Source organism: Phalacrocorax carbo, chromosome 1 (assembly GCF_963921805.1).
Source record: "Phalacrocorax carbo chromosome 1, bPhaCar2.1, whole genome shotgun sequence".
Lineage (NCBI taxonomy): Eukaryota > Metazoa > Chordata > Aves > Suliformes > Phalacrocoracidae > Phalacrocorax > Phalacrocorax carbo.
Window position 1 is genome coordinate 85,514,028 of NC_087513.1, and position 17,454 is coordinate 85,531,481.

General features: G+C 41.6%; 2 protein-coding genes across 27 annotated transcripts in view; one reads left to right on the top strand and one right to left on the bottom strand.

The window, feature by feature from the left end:
* Nucleotides 1-1,606: 1,606 nt before the first annotated feature.
* LOC104053595 (rap1 GTPase-activating protein 1) overlaps nt 1,607-17,454 on the bottom strand; it is a 94,826-nt gene continuing 78,978 nt past the window's right edge. For 16 of the 26 annotated variants that reach the window (XM_064464041.1, XM_064464015.1, XM_064463930.1 and 13 more), the window contains one exon: nt 1,617-2,920. In XM_064464041.1, the coding sequence (XP_064320111.1) occupies nt 2,816-2,920 (105 nt within the window). In that variant the 3' untranslated portion in view covers nt 1,617-2,815. Of the gene's footprint in view, nt 2,921-17,454 lie in introns of all 26 variants that reach the window. The other 10 variants (XM_064463807.1, XM_064463883.1, XM_064463799.1 and 7 more) reach the window with 4 other exon arrangements.
* GSTK1 (glutathione S-transferase kappa 1) lies at nt 8,784-17,324 on the top strand. The gene is made up of 8 exons (XM_064464121.1): nt 8,784-8,933; nt 9,602-9,683; nt 10,437-10,565; nt 10,913-11,013; nt 11,424-11,459; nt 14,216-14,332; nt 15,575-15,668; nt 16,978-17,324. The coding sequence occupies exons 1-8, from the start codon at nt 8,868-8,870 to the stop codon at nt 17,025-17,027; spliced, it is 675 nt and encodes a 224-aa protein (XP_064320191.1). The 5' UTR covers nt 8,784-8,867; the 3' UTR covers nt 17,028-17,324.

Sequence of the window (17,454 nt, forward strand, 5' to 3'; positions counted from 1 at the left end):
ATTCAGTTAGGTTTTTATCCTAGGACTAAATTTTGTCAGGCCCATCCAATTCAAAAAGAATTAACAAAAATATTTAAGACAGAATTCTCTTTTTCCATGCACTTAATATAACTGTGGAACATAATCTGATCAGTGGCTGAACTCCACCTTTTGGGATAGTGAAAAATATAATTGACAGACTGAAGGCATGAAAAAATCAAAATATATTATGTATAAAGTTGTCTACATTTCTACCTTACTTAAATGAATGTTCAGTGTCTTTGTGAACCTCGCTTGCTCTTGACTTCATACAAAGCTGCTCAGTTGTATTGGCAACCTTTGCTGTTTGCCAAAACTGAGTATAGTTAAGACACATTCATCAGTCTCATCATTTGTTTGTCTTCTAAAAATCAGAAGATAGTAGGGGTTGCTAAATGTGGTCATCTGATGGAGGTTCCATGTGCCTAGGTCCAGCCAGTAGTGAGGCTGAGCATATGTAGGCATGCCCACACATGCACGCACATATAATACATACATGCAGATACACAAGGCTGGCTTATAAAGCCAACACAGAAAATACAGCACTCAAACACAAGCAGCACCAATGGCCTCATCCTGTTCCCCTCTCTGGCTGACCAGGATGAAAGCCTATTGTTAGAAAATGTGGATGTTCACACACAATATGGATCCCACTAGTAGCTGGCTTTAGACAAGTCTATCCAGTAGCTGCCCCTGGATCCTAGGTCTCTCAAGTGCTGTCACCTGCACGTGCTAACCCTGGATGCCCACAGACCCACTCCAGTTTCTGGTAATCAGACCTACACACACCCACACCCACACATATGCACATGAATACTATACTTCCACCAGTAACTGGCCTTAGACATTCAGCCTAGCTAGTAACTGGTCCTCAAACCCCCTAGCTTTCCAGTTACTTCACACACCCATATGCACACTAACACCCACACATAAGCACATCCCCCAGTAAGTGGGCTTAGACATGCAGTCTACCAAATTACTAGCCCTTGGATCCCCTGATCTCCCCCAGTTGCTGGTGTCTGGGCATGTAAGCCCCCGAGTCCCACCCCAGTTGGTGGTACTTAGAGCTCTAGCCACTCCAGTCTCTCCAGCTGCTGGCACCACAAATGCACAGACCTCTCTGACCCATGGTCCAGCTCTGGCTGCTGGCATTTAGACCCCCATACACACACATACACACAGAACGGAGACCCCCCCCTTACTCAGGAAAACAGTTAGAAATGGAGTTTCATAAGACAGGACAGATGCCACTGATCAGATGTAGAGCATGGCCAAACATGCATACTGGCCAGCAGCCTGTTTACATGCCACCAACCCCTTTTATCCCCTTATCATTCTATTTTCTCATGTTTGTTCCTCCCCAAACGACAACAATCTCTCTTTCTTTGTGCTTTTGTTTCCTCCCCTAAGTAGCCCATAGTAAGTTTTCTATGATCCCAAGATGCTCTTCCCCTTTTTCACAATAAGTCTCATACCTATGTGGGAAACAACACCCCTCAGTCAGTAAGGTGGGTTACACCCTCTTAAGGGTTTCAAACACAGACAATGGGCTGAGCACACTACTGTGATAGCTCTGGGAAGCGCCAGATCAGGGCACACTTGTGGGATGGAAAGGACAGATCTACTAAATTTGCAGTGTGTCAAATAACACCTGAGGCAGTAAAACAGAGTTGCATTATTTAGGGATATTGAATAATTGCCTTTATTAGAACTGTTTAAAGTTAGATCAGCAACCTGTTTTCTGGGAACAGTAAGCTTGATCCTTGGATATGTGTACAGGTAGCAGGAGGCAGGATGAGACAAGCATTTCTCAGGTCTTTCACAGCCACACATATCTATGGTTCTAATTTCTGGAGAAGACAACGGACAGCCCACGTTGCCAGTGGTACAACTATGTCTACGTAATATGTACAAGATGGGCATTTATCCCAGTATTCTTCCCTTCATGTTTTCAGACTGGAGTACTAATGTGTCAGGAAACAGGACGTCCGAGGCTGACAGAGATTCATCCCTTGCTCTTGAAGATACAGGCTATGATGACATTGAAGAGCTGGGACACTGACAGAGTGCTGAGCTGTACTGACCACTTTTGGAAATACACCTCTGTTCATAAAATGCTAATCGGGTACCAGTAGAATCAGAACAAACTGCACTTAGGATTAGTTTACCTAAGTTTGGTTTATTTGCAGAGAAGCGATTACATACTTAGAAGAAATACAAGCATGACTGTTAAGAAAATCTTTCTAATTTCCCTTATCATTTCTTGTTGCCAACACTGCCTGGACAGGTTTTGCTTTTTATTTCTAAATATTTTCATTGTAATTTTTTTTCTACTGAGTTAATTTTTCAGCTTATTATATTTTCTTATTACAAGCTGTTTAAAGCTCTTCTCAAATTTATGCTTCTCCTCACAGATACATGGGGCAGCTTCCTGGAGATTATTAGAAATGGAGACTGAACTGCAAGAAAATCATAAAAGTTCTGTTTTGTCTTTTGGATATTCTTGCTTGTCACACAGAATGTGAGGACTAGAATTAATTTTCTAGATAGTACTTTGTAAGACAAGAAACTCAGCAAGAGGTTATTTTTATCGTCACTTTAGATACAGGTCTGTCACCTGAATTATGTACAAGTGAATCACGCATTTGATTGGAGGGAAAAGTTTCTCTTCTCTTTTCTTCTTCTATACCATCATGACTTATTGTATCCCAAAATCATATCGATGATACAGTAAGAGGAAGTTTAATTTCTTTCCACAAATGGCAAGTGGTGGTCATACCTATAGGTGTCTGTCATGTCATTTCTTATAATCATATGAAGGCAAACTGAAAAGGTCCACATGTTGATGGAACAGAAGATGAAGTCTTGTTGTCTTGGCTCCTAATGAAATTTCTTTCAGGTCCTGAAAGAGAAATCCTCCTTTGCATTCTGTCATCTCTCTTGGCCTCCATTTATCCCTCAAAATCTGAGCCCCACCCTTCTAGTAGGCACTCCCCCTCTCCCTGAGAAAGCTGCTAATTTATTAAGAACCTTATTCAGATCAACTAATTTGCCTAGAGCATGCCAGTGTAATGATGTGTCTAGAAGAAATACCTGTGAGAGTCACCACACTCTAGATGAGACTCTCATTTGTACATAGAAACAACAGTTGTTCTAGTCATCATGATATATAAAGAAATGTAAGTTCGTCCCAGACAGCTGAGAAGACACACAGACAAGCAAATCCTTTCCCAAACAATCTCGCTAACCTCATTCGCCCAACATCACGACATCCTACAACCCTATGCCAAGGACTGAGGCAGAGAGTGGTTGCACTGAGATGAACCAAATACTTCTTTGTATTCAGTGAGTATCCTGGCAAATCTGTGCTTCCCTGGATGTCTCCCTCTCAGCACTGAATGGAGCTTCCCGTGGAATATTGTGAGAGCACAGGAGTACTCTTACTGCTATGATTCTGTGATGCATAGGATGTTTCTCTCTGTGTAACTTTATCCTTGAGCTAGACAGGAAGTAGTGAAGAAGAAATTCAAAAGGAAAGAGAAGTCTGGCAAAGACAAGGCACTTGTTAAAAGAGGGAAAGCAGCCACCTTGACATCTAGCTCCTGGCAGAGTGGTTTACTTCCCTGGTTAAACCTAGGATCACAGGAGGACATAAAGCCATTGCAGCAACCAAGCCTTTGAGAAAGGAATTCTTGCTGATTGCTTCTCCAGCAGCATCAGCAAGACCTGACAGGCATGCTGCAGACATGCTGTGAGACACAGAAGGAAGGAAACACATACATCCATGTAATTTAACGGCATCATGCTATCTGCTTTTCCTGGCTCACTAGCAGAAAAACTAGGAAAGAAGAAATAGTTGGTGTTTGCAAGGAATAGGAAAAGGCAGCAGAAACTGACCGGGGCAACCAACTCTATCCTAGAAATAGGTGTAGCAGACTATTTATCCCCATCGGAATTATCTACACAGGACTTCCCCTCTCTGGGTGGACCAGGTGACGAGGAAGGAGGATTCCCCTGGCCCTCAGAGATGGCAACACTGATGTCATTGGCATGATCCAGTTGAGCAGAGTACTCCCAGGTGATGGTACATAAGGGCATATAATCCTCAATGTGGTAAGTGGACAAATCTTGGAATGTCCCCACAGTGTTAAAATTTGTAACCAAACTTCTATAGTACTATGAGTCCACCTGAATGGGACCTGCCCGAGGAAATTTTTAAGATAATGGGAGTAATTGCATTGAAAGCATATTAATGGAACACAAGAATAATAAGAGGGGTAAAGTGGCTTAACTGTGGGATCTATCAGGCAAAATTTCTTCTCTGAGGGACAAAACCAGATGCTTACAGAAGTATGTATAAGACCTCCTATAAGTAACAGATCACTTCAAATTATGAAATCAGAAACAATATTGGCTAATGAGCAGGATGAAAACTAAAAGAATCAGGCTAAGGCTGAGCTCATTACAAATCCACCTTTAAAATTTGTGAAAAAAACAAAAGCAAAATAAACAGTTGCAAAGGTATAGCCTCAATTTTCAGAGAGATTTAAACCTCATGCTGTCTGGATAGCAGAACTCTTGAGTATTGCACACAAATTTCAACCTCACCTAGTTTTACTCGGTTCGATCCCTCTAATCCTCCCATACCTATTTTCCTGTATACTGCCTTGAATCCTTTCTCTGAACCAACACTGCTCAAAAAATAATGTAAATAAGGTACATAGTGGAAATACACATTTCCTGTTATTAGATAAACACCTAGATATCCTGCTAGGAATCAAGAAGTGGCTGGACAGCACAACCCAGGGTCAGCCAGTATTATTTTAGCAGCACAAAGTCCTGTGTTTCTGAGGATGCTTGGGTAAAGATCCTGACCCAAGGGAAAATACACAATTTCTAAAGAGCTTGGACCCTCCTAGGCAACCTTAAAGATTTTGCCCTTGACAAAAAAAAAATAATATGGACACACAGGATGGGTCAGGTTACAGTTTATATGTCACACTGGTGGCATCCCACCTACCAATACCCCCCCCCCTTCCCGATAATTTAAGTGCTAAAAATAACAGCACTTAAAAGAGGTCACTGTGGGGGAAGAGGGTTGAAATAGCATTCAGAGACCAGCACCACCCCACCCTAGAGTACCAAAGTTCATTCACCAGAGCAGAAGGATTATGTTTTACTTTGTATTGAATTTACTTTAAATTAACTACTGAACCACCACAGACTGAGATGAGATACTGGAGTGGGAGACTGAAGGATGGAGATGCTGGGGTTAATCAGTTGGAAATGAGGCATGCCCGTCTGATAGATCTTTATGGTCTTATGCATACAGAGTCACAAACATAACTGAGAAATGATGAGAGACAGTAAGACTAAAAATCCTCAACAACCACTTGATGGGCCATCAAGAACCTACAGGAATAGCTTTGAAGAGTTGATTTGGACTTTGTAACCGGTAAGAAGAGGGAAACAAAAGAACATGAATATTACAGATATTTTATACCATATCTGGGCAGGGTAAGCAAAACAGGGAAAGAGTCAAAGGTAGGGAAACGGGGGAACCAGGGAGGAACAAAATGGGGGGAACAGAGGGGAAGAATAAGAGAGTCCATTTGTGTATAAGCAGCTGCTGGTCAGAACACTTGTCTGAAGGAGCCCTGTGCCTGATCACAGGCCATCCTACCTTACTAGTATTTATTAAATATCCTTCTGTTTAATTTCACCCCCTACTCCATGCAAGACTGTTCAAAGGCATAGGTGAAAGCAACTGGAAAGACCAGAGTAACTGAATCAAATGTCAGCAACTCAAGTTAGATCACGGGTGATAGTGGCCTGTGTATTTGTGGTGCCAGCAGCTGGAGCGACCATGGGTCATAGGCCACATGTACCTGGGATGCCAGCTACTTGAAGGACCTGTCCATTTATATTTTCCCCTATCCTGATGTGCATGGGTGCGTAAGTGTAATTTGCTAGAAATCCTCTGGTAGGGATGAGGCAAATCTGGTGGCTTGTCAGAAGCAAGGCTGCCACAGCTCCATGACCAGTACAACCAGTAGCAAGACTGAGAATGTATTCCCAGTAGACACAAACAAGAACATACATATACAACACAAATCAACACAGTCAGACACACTCAGCATTCACACAAACACAAACAGAACCAACGAACCAACAGCCTCATTCTATCCTTGCTCTGGCTGATGATCCACTAGGTACCACGTGGATTCCCCCCCAAAGCTAGGATAAGACACTCAGTCTACGGAGTAGATGGCTGCTGGATCCTAGCCTCTCCAGTTGCTGGCACTTGGTCATAGAAGCCCAAGGCCACAGCCTCACTCTGGTTGCTGTTACAGGCCTCCTAACTCACTCACACAGAAGCATGGCCACACAAGTATACTGACCACCAAATTGTTTACATGCAAGTGGCCCTTTTATCCCCTTACCCTCTATTTTCCCACACTTGTTCCTCCTCCAGTCACCTAAACCCTTCCCTTTTCCTACCTTTGCTTCCTCCACAAGAAGACTCCACAAGAAGGCCTGTGCAATCCCACCTCAGAAGATGCCAAAAGCTGGGTGATAAAGTGTAAAGTCAAGGAGGACAACTAATTGGGAAGTTTATGCATGTTGATAAGATCTAAAACTAAGTGTCCTTTAGGTCAACTATCCTCATTATAATATTAAAAATCACATCCATATGCCAGAAAACCCCATACTCAAATAAGCCACTTACTCTCTGAGCATGTGCGGTAATTTTAAAGGGAGCTGTACCTCTAAGATGAAATGAGAAAGAAACTAACCAATGATTAGCTGGGATTCATGAATATTAGCTGTTACTGACACATTTAACTGTATAAATACATTGTAGTTTGTTGGTGCGGTGTGCTAGCTTTGTGGAGTTACCATCTAGCAACCATCTTTGTGTAAAAATGAAATTAATAAAATACCTCCACCCTGTATGTAGTTTGGCGTTTTGCACACCAGGCAAACGAATCTGCTTTTTCAGTAAAACAACAGGACCACACTACCTATACTTACATTTGTTTGAGTTCTGGAAGTGTTATATCTGAGTGTTGTTAAAGGCAGCGCTCTTCCTGTTGCATTCTGTGTAACTGGCCGTGTTAGCGTCCCCTCTGTGTGTGTGCGTGTGTGCGTGCGCACATGTATGCGTGGCTTGGATAATCTTAGAGACCTGAGTCAAACACCTTTAACAGAAAGAGGAACAACTTATGCTCCACTCAAAGTAGCCAGTCTGACTCTCTCAGCCAATCCCTCTCTCTCTCTTTATATACATACATATAGCATGTAATATAAGCAGTAATTCTGAGCCAGCTTGGTTTCTCCAAGGGAAAAGTGAAACTCTTGATTGTCCATAGTATCAGTGAATGAAGTGTTTAACAGCAAGTCAAGTGGATGAAATTCTTTGAAGCACTGAAAATCATTTAGAAAATATGTATAGCTGTTAATGTTAGCCCATGCTTACCATGTCATTTCACAACATGTGAAACAGCACATTTCCTTTCCAAGGGTAGAAATATAATGATCAATCAACATGGTTTCATAGATTAAACATGCTAAATATAAAGACAAACAGTTCTACTATAATGAACATCTTATTTAAATAAAACAAGTTTGTAAGCAACCACAGTTAGACACATTCATGTTTTAACTTCTGAAGAGGAATGGGCCCGCTTTCAGAGCTTTTGAGTGCTTGGAAGCCTATAAAACCCAGTGGGAGATGTCTATCCAAGAGCTGAATTTAGCCCAGCATGGTCAGTGTTATTCATTCATATAAGGGACAAAGGAAAGACCAAAAAGCTGAGTCTGTTGATATACATCAGTTACTTCAAAGAGCAAATACTCAATGGTAGAAGAAGGTGGTAAGCAAACATACTGCATTTCCAGATCAGGCAGCATGAAAGATGAAATTCACTTCACTACGGCCTGATTGTCTCTGAACATGAGGAGTGACCTGAGGAAAGAGACGATGGGATTAGCAGAGGCTGTATGGTTTTGGAAGAGTTGACTTTGTGCTGTTACTCATGTACATCAGCCATGTTTAAAACAGTGAAATGAACTCACTGAATATATTAAGGGGATGGGAAGTAGCAAGATAATATTTTGCCACCACGTGCTATATGCTTCAATGTGATATTGAAACATACTTGACAAGATTTTTAAGTATCATTAAAGGAGACAGAAAGAGACGTGCAGATTATTTGACTGGTGTGTCTAACATAATACAAAGAAAAGGATAATACAAAAAAGGAAGGACAGTAATTGTTTCTGTGCTTTAATTGTAACATATGAATAATCTTAGAATGCCAGTGTACTTAGAAAAAATGGTTCATGAGTATGAATTTTCCAGCTAGTAAGAACTTCAATTTGTTACACCAACTGATTAGTTTTCTGGGGAAATTTTTTGCTTTTTTAAGTTTTACATACCCTCCGCAGACTCCGGCAGGGAAGCCGTGCTCCCGGGAAAGCATGCCGGCCTGCTCCGCTGAGTCAGCTCCCGGCTTCCCTCCTCGGGTGCCTTCTCTCCTCCTGCCTCGCCATGGCCAAGGGCACAGGCTCCCTCCCGGCTCCCGCCCCCAGCCCTCCTCTTCCTCCCGAGCTGAGCTTCAAAGGAGAGACAGCAAAGGACACCTCACAGCTGGGACCAGGCCCCGGTCACGCCAGGGCACGCACGGACATGGGGAAGGACAGAGAGAAGGGGCGAGACCGGACGAGCGGGGACTACGGCGACAGAGGCGGGAACGCGCACCGCCACCGCCCCCTGCCCGCCCCGGGGTGGTGCAGCTGCTGCTGGGGCGCACTGGGTAACGGCTGCGGGACGTGACGGGTCTAGAATGGGACGGACACTGGTGGAGCTCTTCTACGATGTGGTGTCCCCGTACTCCTGGCTGGGGTTTGAGGTGAGGAAGAAGGCAGATGGAGGGAGGCCATTCCCGGGGCGCCCCGCCGTTCTCCCGCGGCCCAGGCCTCTCTGCCCGCGGCCCGCTGCGGCTGCTGGCACGTGATCGGCCGGTCCCGGGCGGTCGCTCCCGCCGCTGCCTTTTCTGCAGAAGACGGGTGAAGGGCAGCTCGTCCGGCCGAGTCACGTGCCTTCCCACCCTGGTGTAGGCAGCGCCCTTCCCACCTTACGTTTTGGTTTTATTTTTATCTCGCTTGTGAGGGTTATTTCGATTTCCTCCTCACGTGTTGAAACCCAGGGACGCTGAGGAAGCGTGTCTCAGCCAAATGGCAGCATGGCCTGTGCATATTTGAGAGTTACTGCTGAACATTTTGCTTTAGGGATAGTTTCGATATTTAACAAGTGCAAGTGTCCACTCATGAGCTAGATCTTTTCCTTATTTACCCCTGCTTATACTAATATAGTCATAATACAAATGCAGTCCTTTTATATTTTCTGAGATCAGAGTTCTCTGGCAGCATCCAGAAAAGGCTTTTAGGACTATACCTAATATAATAGAAAAGGATTTATCTGCAGTGTCTATGTAATGCCATAGCTTATTTCCTAGCTACACTGAGCTCTATAGATATCTCCTGACAGTTAATCCATCAGTACTTTTTTATGTTGCAGGTGCTGTGCCGGTACCAGCACATCTGGAATATTGATCTACGCTTTCGTCCAGCTTTCCTTGGTGGCATAATGCAAGCAACTGGTAGGCAATATGGGGAGATTAGGAAATACCTTCTTTACGAGTAGGATACTAGTGGGAAAGCTCTTAGTGAGTGCAGACCCACAGAGCCAGCTTTAGACTAAGTCTTGGTATCAATAACAAATTAATTATAGGATTATGGAGCTCAGTAGTGACTACAAAATCAGCCACAAGAAATTTCATGCTGTGCAACTACACAGCCACTGTTTGTGGCATATACAGTCTGCCAAAGTTCGTCAGTTCTATAACAGGATAATAATGACTTGATACGGAACGTTTTCCTAGAAGTTTTCTGTTGAATTCAAACTAGAATTCATTTGTGGAACACTTGCAGTTTGTAATATGCGTGAAGGATCCAAATATGCCACAAAATAGTACTTGTGGCCTTACTGGAACAAGTTAATCACTGAGACACTTAATTCATAAATCATGAAATTAACAAGTCTCTACATTTGTTTACCCATGCATTAGCTTTAAAGTCATCTGTCTGAATCAATATAAATCCCTGCTAGGACATTTGTACCTTGGTTTACAACTGCTTCTGCTAACTTAAAGGGTTGATCTGTGCAAAACCAATATAAATCATGTTTAAATCCTAGCGTTATCTTTGGAAAAGCTGTGTATGTTTCAGTAAGCCAATATGAAATTATACGCTTCCTTAGGCACATGTATGGATGAGGTCTAATTTGTCCAGTTTTGTTTTGTCCAGTGTTATTATAATACATTTGAAAATCTCAGCAGAACTTTTTCTGTAAGGTAACAAGCCCCCAGCAATGTTGCCAAAGCGTGCAGAATACATGCTGAAGGATGTAAAAAGGATGGCAAAATACTACCAAGTGCCTGTACAAATTTCAGAAGATGACTTCCCACGTATCCTTAGTACAAGTAAGTACAAGACTTAGGTTAGCTGCTATCTTTCAACTCTACCACTCCTGGTTCAAGTTCTCCCCAACAGTAAAGGTGAAGATTCATTCTATGTTCACAGCCTCTTCCTGTATCTGTGAGCAATATAAAGTATGTGTGTTTTTAAACTAAATTAAAGGAACTTCCAGAGAAATACGCTTGTGAATGATACTAGCATGGAAGGTACTGTGAATCAACATAAGCTTTACTGTCTGCGAACTGTTACAGAGAAGATCATACTGTTCTTAGGTAGCACTTATGCAGGCCATACCTGTTCCTAATCCTGTGCCTTGTTTCAATATGTTTCTCTGTCTCCCCACTAATCCCAGGCAGTCTTGGGGCCATGCGCTTTATCACAGCCATTGATATGACACAACCACGATACTTGGAACCCTTATCTAGGGAGTTCTGGATACGTTTTTGGTCACAGGTCAGTATTTTATGAAGCCAACTTCTTGATCCCTTTCTCTGTCACCATTCCTGTCCCACTTCGTTCATATGTGCAATTCAAGCAAGAGAAAGGAAGTATCTTCTAATGAAAGGTTATAGCAGGAAACTTAAGGTCATAGTGGTTCAGGAGCCATTACAAGAAAAGAACGAGCTTATAGTCAGCTTAATTTGCCTTCTTTTAGGTGAGTCTTATGGGCTGAGTGGATCAGTAGTTCATATCAGAAAGCACTTAATACACTCCTAGATTAGGTGACTTAAAACTTTTCCTGAGGAAATTTCTCCAGCAACTAGTACTGCTTTTACTTCTGTTTTCTTAGAATACTTGCTTTCAAAACCAGAGCTCAGCTTTTGTTCTTAAGTACTGAATCACTTATTTTATTCTTTTGCCAGCATGAAGATATCAGTCAGCCGGAGAATATATTGGCTGTAAGTGTCTCCTTTTTGTTGGTGCTTCTGCATTTCTGATACAGATTCTTATTGATGGCTCAGATCAGTAATAGACATGAACACAGCTTATTCAAAAGTTCTGAAAATTTTCAGATAGAAAAAAGTGGATTTAATTTCCCTAGCAGCTCTGTTTGAAATGCTTCGAATGACAATCAGAACCTGAATCTCCTTCTTGGTTAATTCATTTGGCGAGATACCCAGCATGGACAATGAATTATCTGTTAATACTGTTTTATTAACAGTAGTGAAAGTGTGAACAGTATCTCCAGAATGTATTGAGGTTTTGCTGCTATATGAAATCTTCAGGTGAAATGCAACACTTTGGGGAAGTTGACTTTCCTTGGAGTGATGGAGCCAGGCTTTATTATTAAGTTCAGTGCTGTACTGCCCTTTTACATGCTTAGAAATACATCCTTTGATGTATTTTCTTCTGCTGTTTAGATTTTGTTTATTACAGTAAAAGCTGTAATGGCAGCTGGGATAGTATACCATGAGATCCTCTTTAAGGGCTCTAATTTCTACATTATTTTTTTTAAGTTCTTGGAATATGAAGAAAAGAGAGGAATTGTCCATCACTAGTCTCTCCTATCCAACATCCCTATCTGAAGCCTGAAACTTGCAGTCTTTCTGTCTCCCCGAAGTCTAGTCCTTGCACTTCAGCTTCATCTTAGTGTACCTTTTTTACCAGAATTTCAGCAAAGGTTTCCATTTTGCCTTTTCAAGAGGCAAGATTTGAAGGATATAATTCAACTGTGGTCCATTAACCCTGGTAGGCAGCTAAGCACTAACAGGCGCTTGCTCACTTCCACCCACTGCCCAGTGGAAGAGGGGAAGAGGAGAAGAATAAAAGCAAGAAAACGTGTGGGTCGAGATAAAATTGCTTAATAAGCAAAGGAGAATTGGAAGGAGAAACAAAACAAAGGCAATCACTCACCATCTCCCACAGGTGGACTGATGCCCAGCCAGTTCCCAAGCAAAAGGCAGCTAACCTCCCTAAACCCTCTCGTCACTTCTTATTGCTGAGCATGATGTCATATGACATGGTATATCTCTTTGGTTAGTTTAGGTCATCTGCCTTGTTGTGTCCTCTCTCAACCTCTTGTGCACCCCCAATCTATTCACCTGGGTGGGGGGCAGGGAGGCAGAGAGTGAGAAACAGAGAAGGCCTTGACACTGTGCAAACACCCTTTAACAACAGCTAAAACATTAGTGTTTTGTTACAATTTAGCATTATTTTGGTCACAGATATAAAACACAGAACCATAGGAGCTGCTGTGAAAATTAACTCCATCCCAGCCAGAACCAGTACATAAATATATACAGAAAGTCCTCACATAGTCTCTGAATCCATCATTATTTAAATAAAGCAAGGACATGCAAAACTTCAGAGAAACAAGCTTCATACTCAAAAAGATCTCTGTAATTTAGTCACTGTTTGGCAGTCTATGAGTATACCCCTATGTTCAGCAAGGCAGAGAATAAGGCATCTCCCGGTCTGCTTGTGACTGTCTTCATTCACCCCTACAGTAAGTACTAGACTTTCTTCTCTTCTGGAAAGACACCATCCAAAGGTTGGTGAGGGGTTATGGCCCTTTCATCTGAGTCCTTATAGGTGAATTTGCTTTACACCTCAGTTAGTTAGAAAAATGGAATGTTGTTTACTTGATACAGTTCCTTAGTATTTTTTTTACTTCTTTTAGTCAGCAGTAACATCACATAAATTACTATAGAAGCAATGTATATAGTCTTTGAACCATGCCCCAGTCCACTTAAATACTCCTTCTGCCTTAACATGGGGAGGACCAGATACTACGTCTCTGTAAATATTGCAGTCTAAACATTGTGGCTACTGAGCATACACAGCATTTTGTTTTACTCCAGTGCTACACTTATCTCCTGTTCAGAGTCAATGGGAGCTCCTAATCTCCCTGATGTGGAAGTAGGAGAAGGTACAAGAAAATATGGATGCCAAATGAAAAAGTGATTGAAAGAAAGAAAAAGTCATTAACACCTGCATGTGCAGGATTACTGGTCCATGTGCAATACTGTAAGCATTTATTTTTTTTTAAATAAAAAAAGGGCATGTCTTTCAGGTAGATGGCATGGAAGTTAATATATTTTTTTAAGTGTTTTATTAAAATAGGTACTTGTAACTTCAACGTTACTCAATAAACATTGGACCTTTACCTTTGGCCACTTTATCTCATTCCTGTGTGGCGGAGGCACAGAGGAGGTAAAAAGGTACAGCAATAACATTAGCAACTGTCTAACCTCTGTGACTTAGTCTTTTCCATGCAGTATCACTTATAGATCCCATGTGGCCACATTTGTCATACAAACTGTTTTTATCTTGACAGGTTCGTACAGTAAGATTTTCAGAACAACATTTTTTTTTTCTTGGCAATTTATCAGATAAGTGATTGGATGAGAGGTTAAATTTAGTATTTCTCTGTTTTTTCCTGGGTTTTTTTCTGTTTAGGAACTCCTGGAAAAATGTGCAGATATGGGGCTTGGAAATCTAAAATATCCCTTCTACTCTGTATCTGAGAGTTGATAAATGATGAATGGGTTGGGAATACAGCAAGACAGTTGTGCAAGAAGTGCTTCAAGGGTATTTTGCAGTTTTTTTGGCAATAGACCTTGGGTGATAGTACTGAAGATTAAATCAGTTTAACCATAGTAGGAATTATAATATTTAGTATTAGAGTACTCTTAACTATATAATCTTTTCTCAGGTTGCTGGACAGGCTGGGCTATCGTCAGAGCTCGCCCAGAAGCTACTTGAAATGATTTCATCCCCTGCAGTGAAGAATCGACTGAAAGAGACAACAGAGGAAGCAATAAAATACGGGGTGAGATGCTTCCAATGCCATTTGGCATCATAGAATCACAGGTTGGAAGGGACCTCAGGGATCATCTAGTCCAACCTTTCTAGGAAGAGCACAGTCTAGACAAGATGGCCCAGCACACTGTCCAGCCGAATCTTAAAGTGTCCAATGTGGTTGAGTCAACCACTTCCCTGGGGAGACTGTTCCAATGGTTGACTGTTCTCACTGTGAAAAATTTTCCTCTTGTGTCCAATCGGAATCTCCCGAAGAGCAACTTGTGTCCATTCCCCCTTGTCCTCCCCATGGGACTCCTTGTAAAAAGGGTGTCTCCATCTTCTTTGTAGCTACCCCTTAAGTACTGGTACATTTTCATGAGATTCCCTCTAAGCCTTCTTTTCTCAAGGCTGAACAAGCCCAGTTCTCCCAGCCTATCCTCATATGGCAGGCTTCCCAGTCCTTTGATCATCTTGGTGGCCATTCTCTGGACCCCTTCCAGCCTGTCCACATCCTTTTTGTATAGCGGGGACCAGAACTGTACACAGTACTCCAGGTGTGGCCTGACAAGTGCTGAGTAGAGTGGGATAATGACTTCTTTGTCTCTGCTGGCGATGCCGTTATTGATGCAACCCAGCATCCTATTGGCCTTCTTGGCCACAGCAGCACACTGTTCGCTCATCTTGAGGTTTCTGTCCACCAGGACCCCCAGCTCCCTTTCCACAGAGCTGCTCTCCAGCCTGGTGGATCCTAGTCTGTGATTCTTGTGAATCACAACTATGCATTCTTTCCCTATTAAGAATACTGGGAAGCAAGGAACAGTGAGGGTGATGATTAGAAAGCACTAGATAGACCATCTCTCTTAGGTGGCCTTTGGTTTTTGAACATGTGAAAGCCCACTGTTGTTGGCAGTTTATCTCATTGTCATCTGGGAGACCAAGGTTGACCTATTCAGCTCATTCCAGCTGGGCAGTAAGGATGGGGAGCTACAGGACCAGTACTAAGAGTACTACAGTACATTTATCGCTACTTGACATAAAACTGTAGATTTATCAGGTGCTTTTTTTTGCTCCTTCAAAAGGGGCATACAGGCTCTGGAGGGTCCCCTACTTTCTCATGGCTCCATTAGACTCATCTTTAAGAATGAAGAAGGTAAAAAGAAGGGGAGGAAAAATTCTAAGTTTTTGCTTTTTATTCCTGAAGATTGATCATGCATCTGCAGAAATTTCTATCGTTATAACATTCTCTGTTTCATCTCCACGGTGTCAATAGGCATTTGGGATGCCTGCTGTTGTGGCACACTGTAATGGGGAACCTCATCTCTTTTTTGGCTCTGATCGTTTAGAGCTGCTAGGCAGCATTATAGGTAAGTGTACCTAATAACACTGCTTTTGGTTTTGTGCCTTCACCCTCTTTTAATGAAATATGTAACACAGCTAAATAAAACACTCTTAAGACCTTTCAGGTGTTGAATAATGTTGGGTATCATTCTCATTGGATGAAACTGCTGACTGGAATATATTTCAGTAGAGTTAGTGTGACCAAAGATGTAGTCCTTTTCCAAACTAGAAGTAACTTGTGTTCTCCATCCTCTCTTAGTATGTTCCAAGGCTTTGTGCTCCATGTGCCATTCTCAAATTACTACTGAAACTCTTTAGTTTTCAAAATGTTCATATTTAACCTTTTGGTCCTGGGCATTAAGTCTTGGCTAAGATTAAGACTATGGCTGATACTACTTTGCTTTTTTGTAGTTTTAACATTTTCATTTCATATCTGTTCCTTCTTAATAAAAAGCACATTATCACAGCTCCCCAATCCATAACTTGTAATTGCCTAACTACACTTTTAACAGAAATTCATATATTAACCATCGTTCTTTTCCTTTTTCTATTAATAGAATATGAACTTTAAATTTTTAAAGAGAGTTGGAATAGGTTGTGCTAACTAATAAAACTCAGTCACTTGCTTTTACGTGAGTTAGAGGGCATTTGACTATTGATCTCCAGATTTGGCACCTGTGAGAGTTTGTCACTAGAAAGAATTATGCACATAATTAGCTCTGATGCATCTGTTAAAGAATTTCAGCAGAAAATCTTAATGAAATTAAAATTAGTCATAGGCTTAAACAGATGGGAATTTTGGGGGGTTTACTTTCTTTTTTTTTCTGCATGGGTTTCTGATTCTATAAAAATATTCTTGATGAAAGTAAGTGAGGAAGATGAATACCCAACACCCACTATGATAGTCACTAATCCTAATAGGAGTGTTATGGTCTGGTTTCTAGTCTCAACTCCAAGGACTTCAACAGATTTTCCTTTTGTTTCTCTGACTCCCCAGCCTTCCATCCTTTTTTCCTTCCTTACCCTCAGCCCCTCAAAAGGAGTCCTAAAAAGAACTGGCTTCACCCTCATGGGAAGTACCACAGACCTGCAGAATCTCTCATCTGTGACAGAGGGAAATAATTCTTCTGTATAGCTTCAGTTGTGACTAGAAGAGTGAAGGATTTATGGAGCTGGCTAAAGCATGCCAAACAAGATATAAATCTGTATTCCATCACAAGTAGTTACCCTTGAAAAGAGGAGTAGGAACAGTCATCCTACTGCAGAAATGTGACTGGCCAATCACTTCTATGTATTAAATTTTAACTTTCTCTTTTGTGCTGCTTTGTCTTGCAGGTGAAAAATGGCTGGGACCAGTTCCATCAGTTCCAAGCCCCAAGATGTGAAAAGTCCTGGAGAAATATATGAGAGTGAAAATATGCATGTATGTGCTCAGTCCTCAGTGATTATCTGAATGTATCCAATTTTATGGAGAGATGGCTTTCTCATCCCTAACAGCTAACTTTACAGCTCAGTCTCATCTGTAATTATGAAGAAGTTCAAGGTTTGTCAGTATTATCAGTCTGGTGAGGTCTTTACCAATACAAATGTGCTTTTTTTTCTTTCAACAAATTAATGATTAACATTAAAGATTAAACATTAAATATTTAACTCCTTGCAAATTAAACATTCTTATTTCCTGATTAGTTGTCTTTCTCTTACCCTAAAAGCATGAGGATTTGATTGTTGTTATGGGACCGCAGTCTCTGGATTTCTCGTATCTTCCTGCTTGTCCTTTAGAAACACACACATACACAGCCTAAGAGAAGCTGG

What these genes read in the sequence shown, in the direction of transcription:
- GSTK1 (XM_064464121.1), top strand. Translation starts at nt 8,868, where the DNA reads ATGGGACGGACACTGGTGGAGCTCTTCTACGATGTGGTGTCCCCGTAC. An exon ending in TGGCATAATGCAAGCAACTG is followed by an intron (nt 9,684 to 10,436) that starts GTAGGCAATATG and finishes TTTTTCTGTAAG; the next exon opens with GTAACAAGCCCCCAGCAATG. An exon ending in AGCCGGAGAATATATTGGCT is followed by an intron (nt 11,460 to 14,215) that starts GTAAGTGTCTCC and finishes ATCTTTTCTCAG; the next exon opens with GTTGCTGGACAGGCTGGGCT.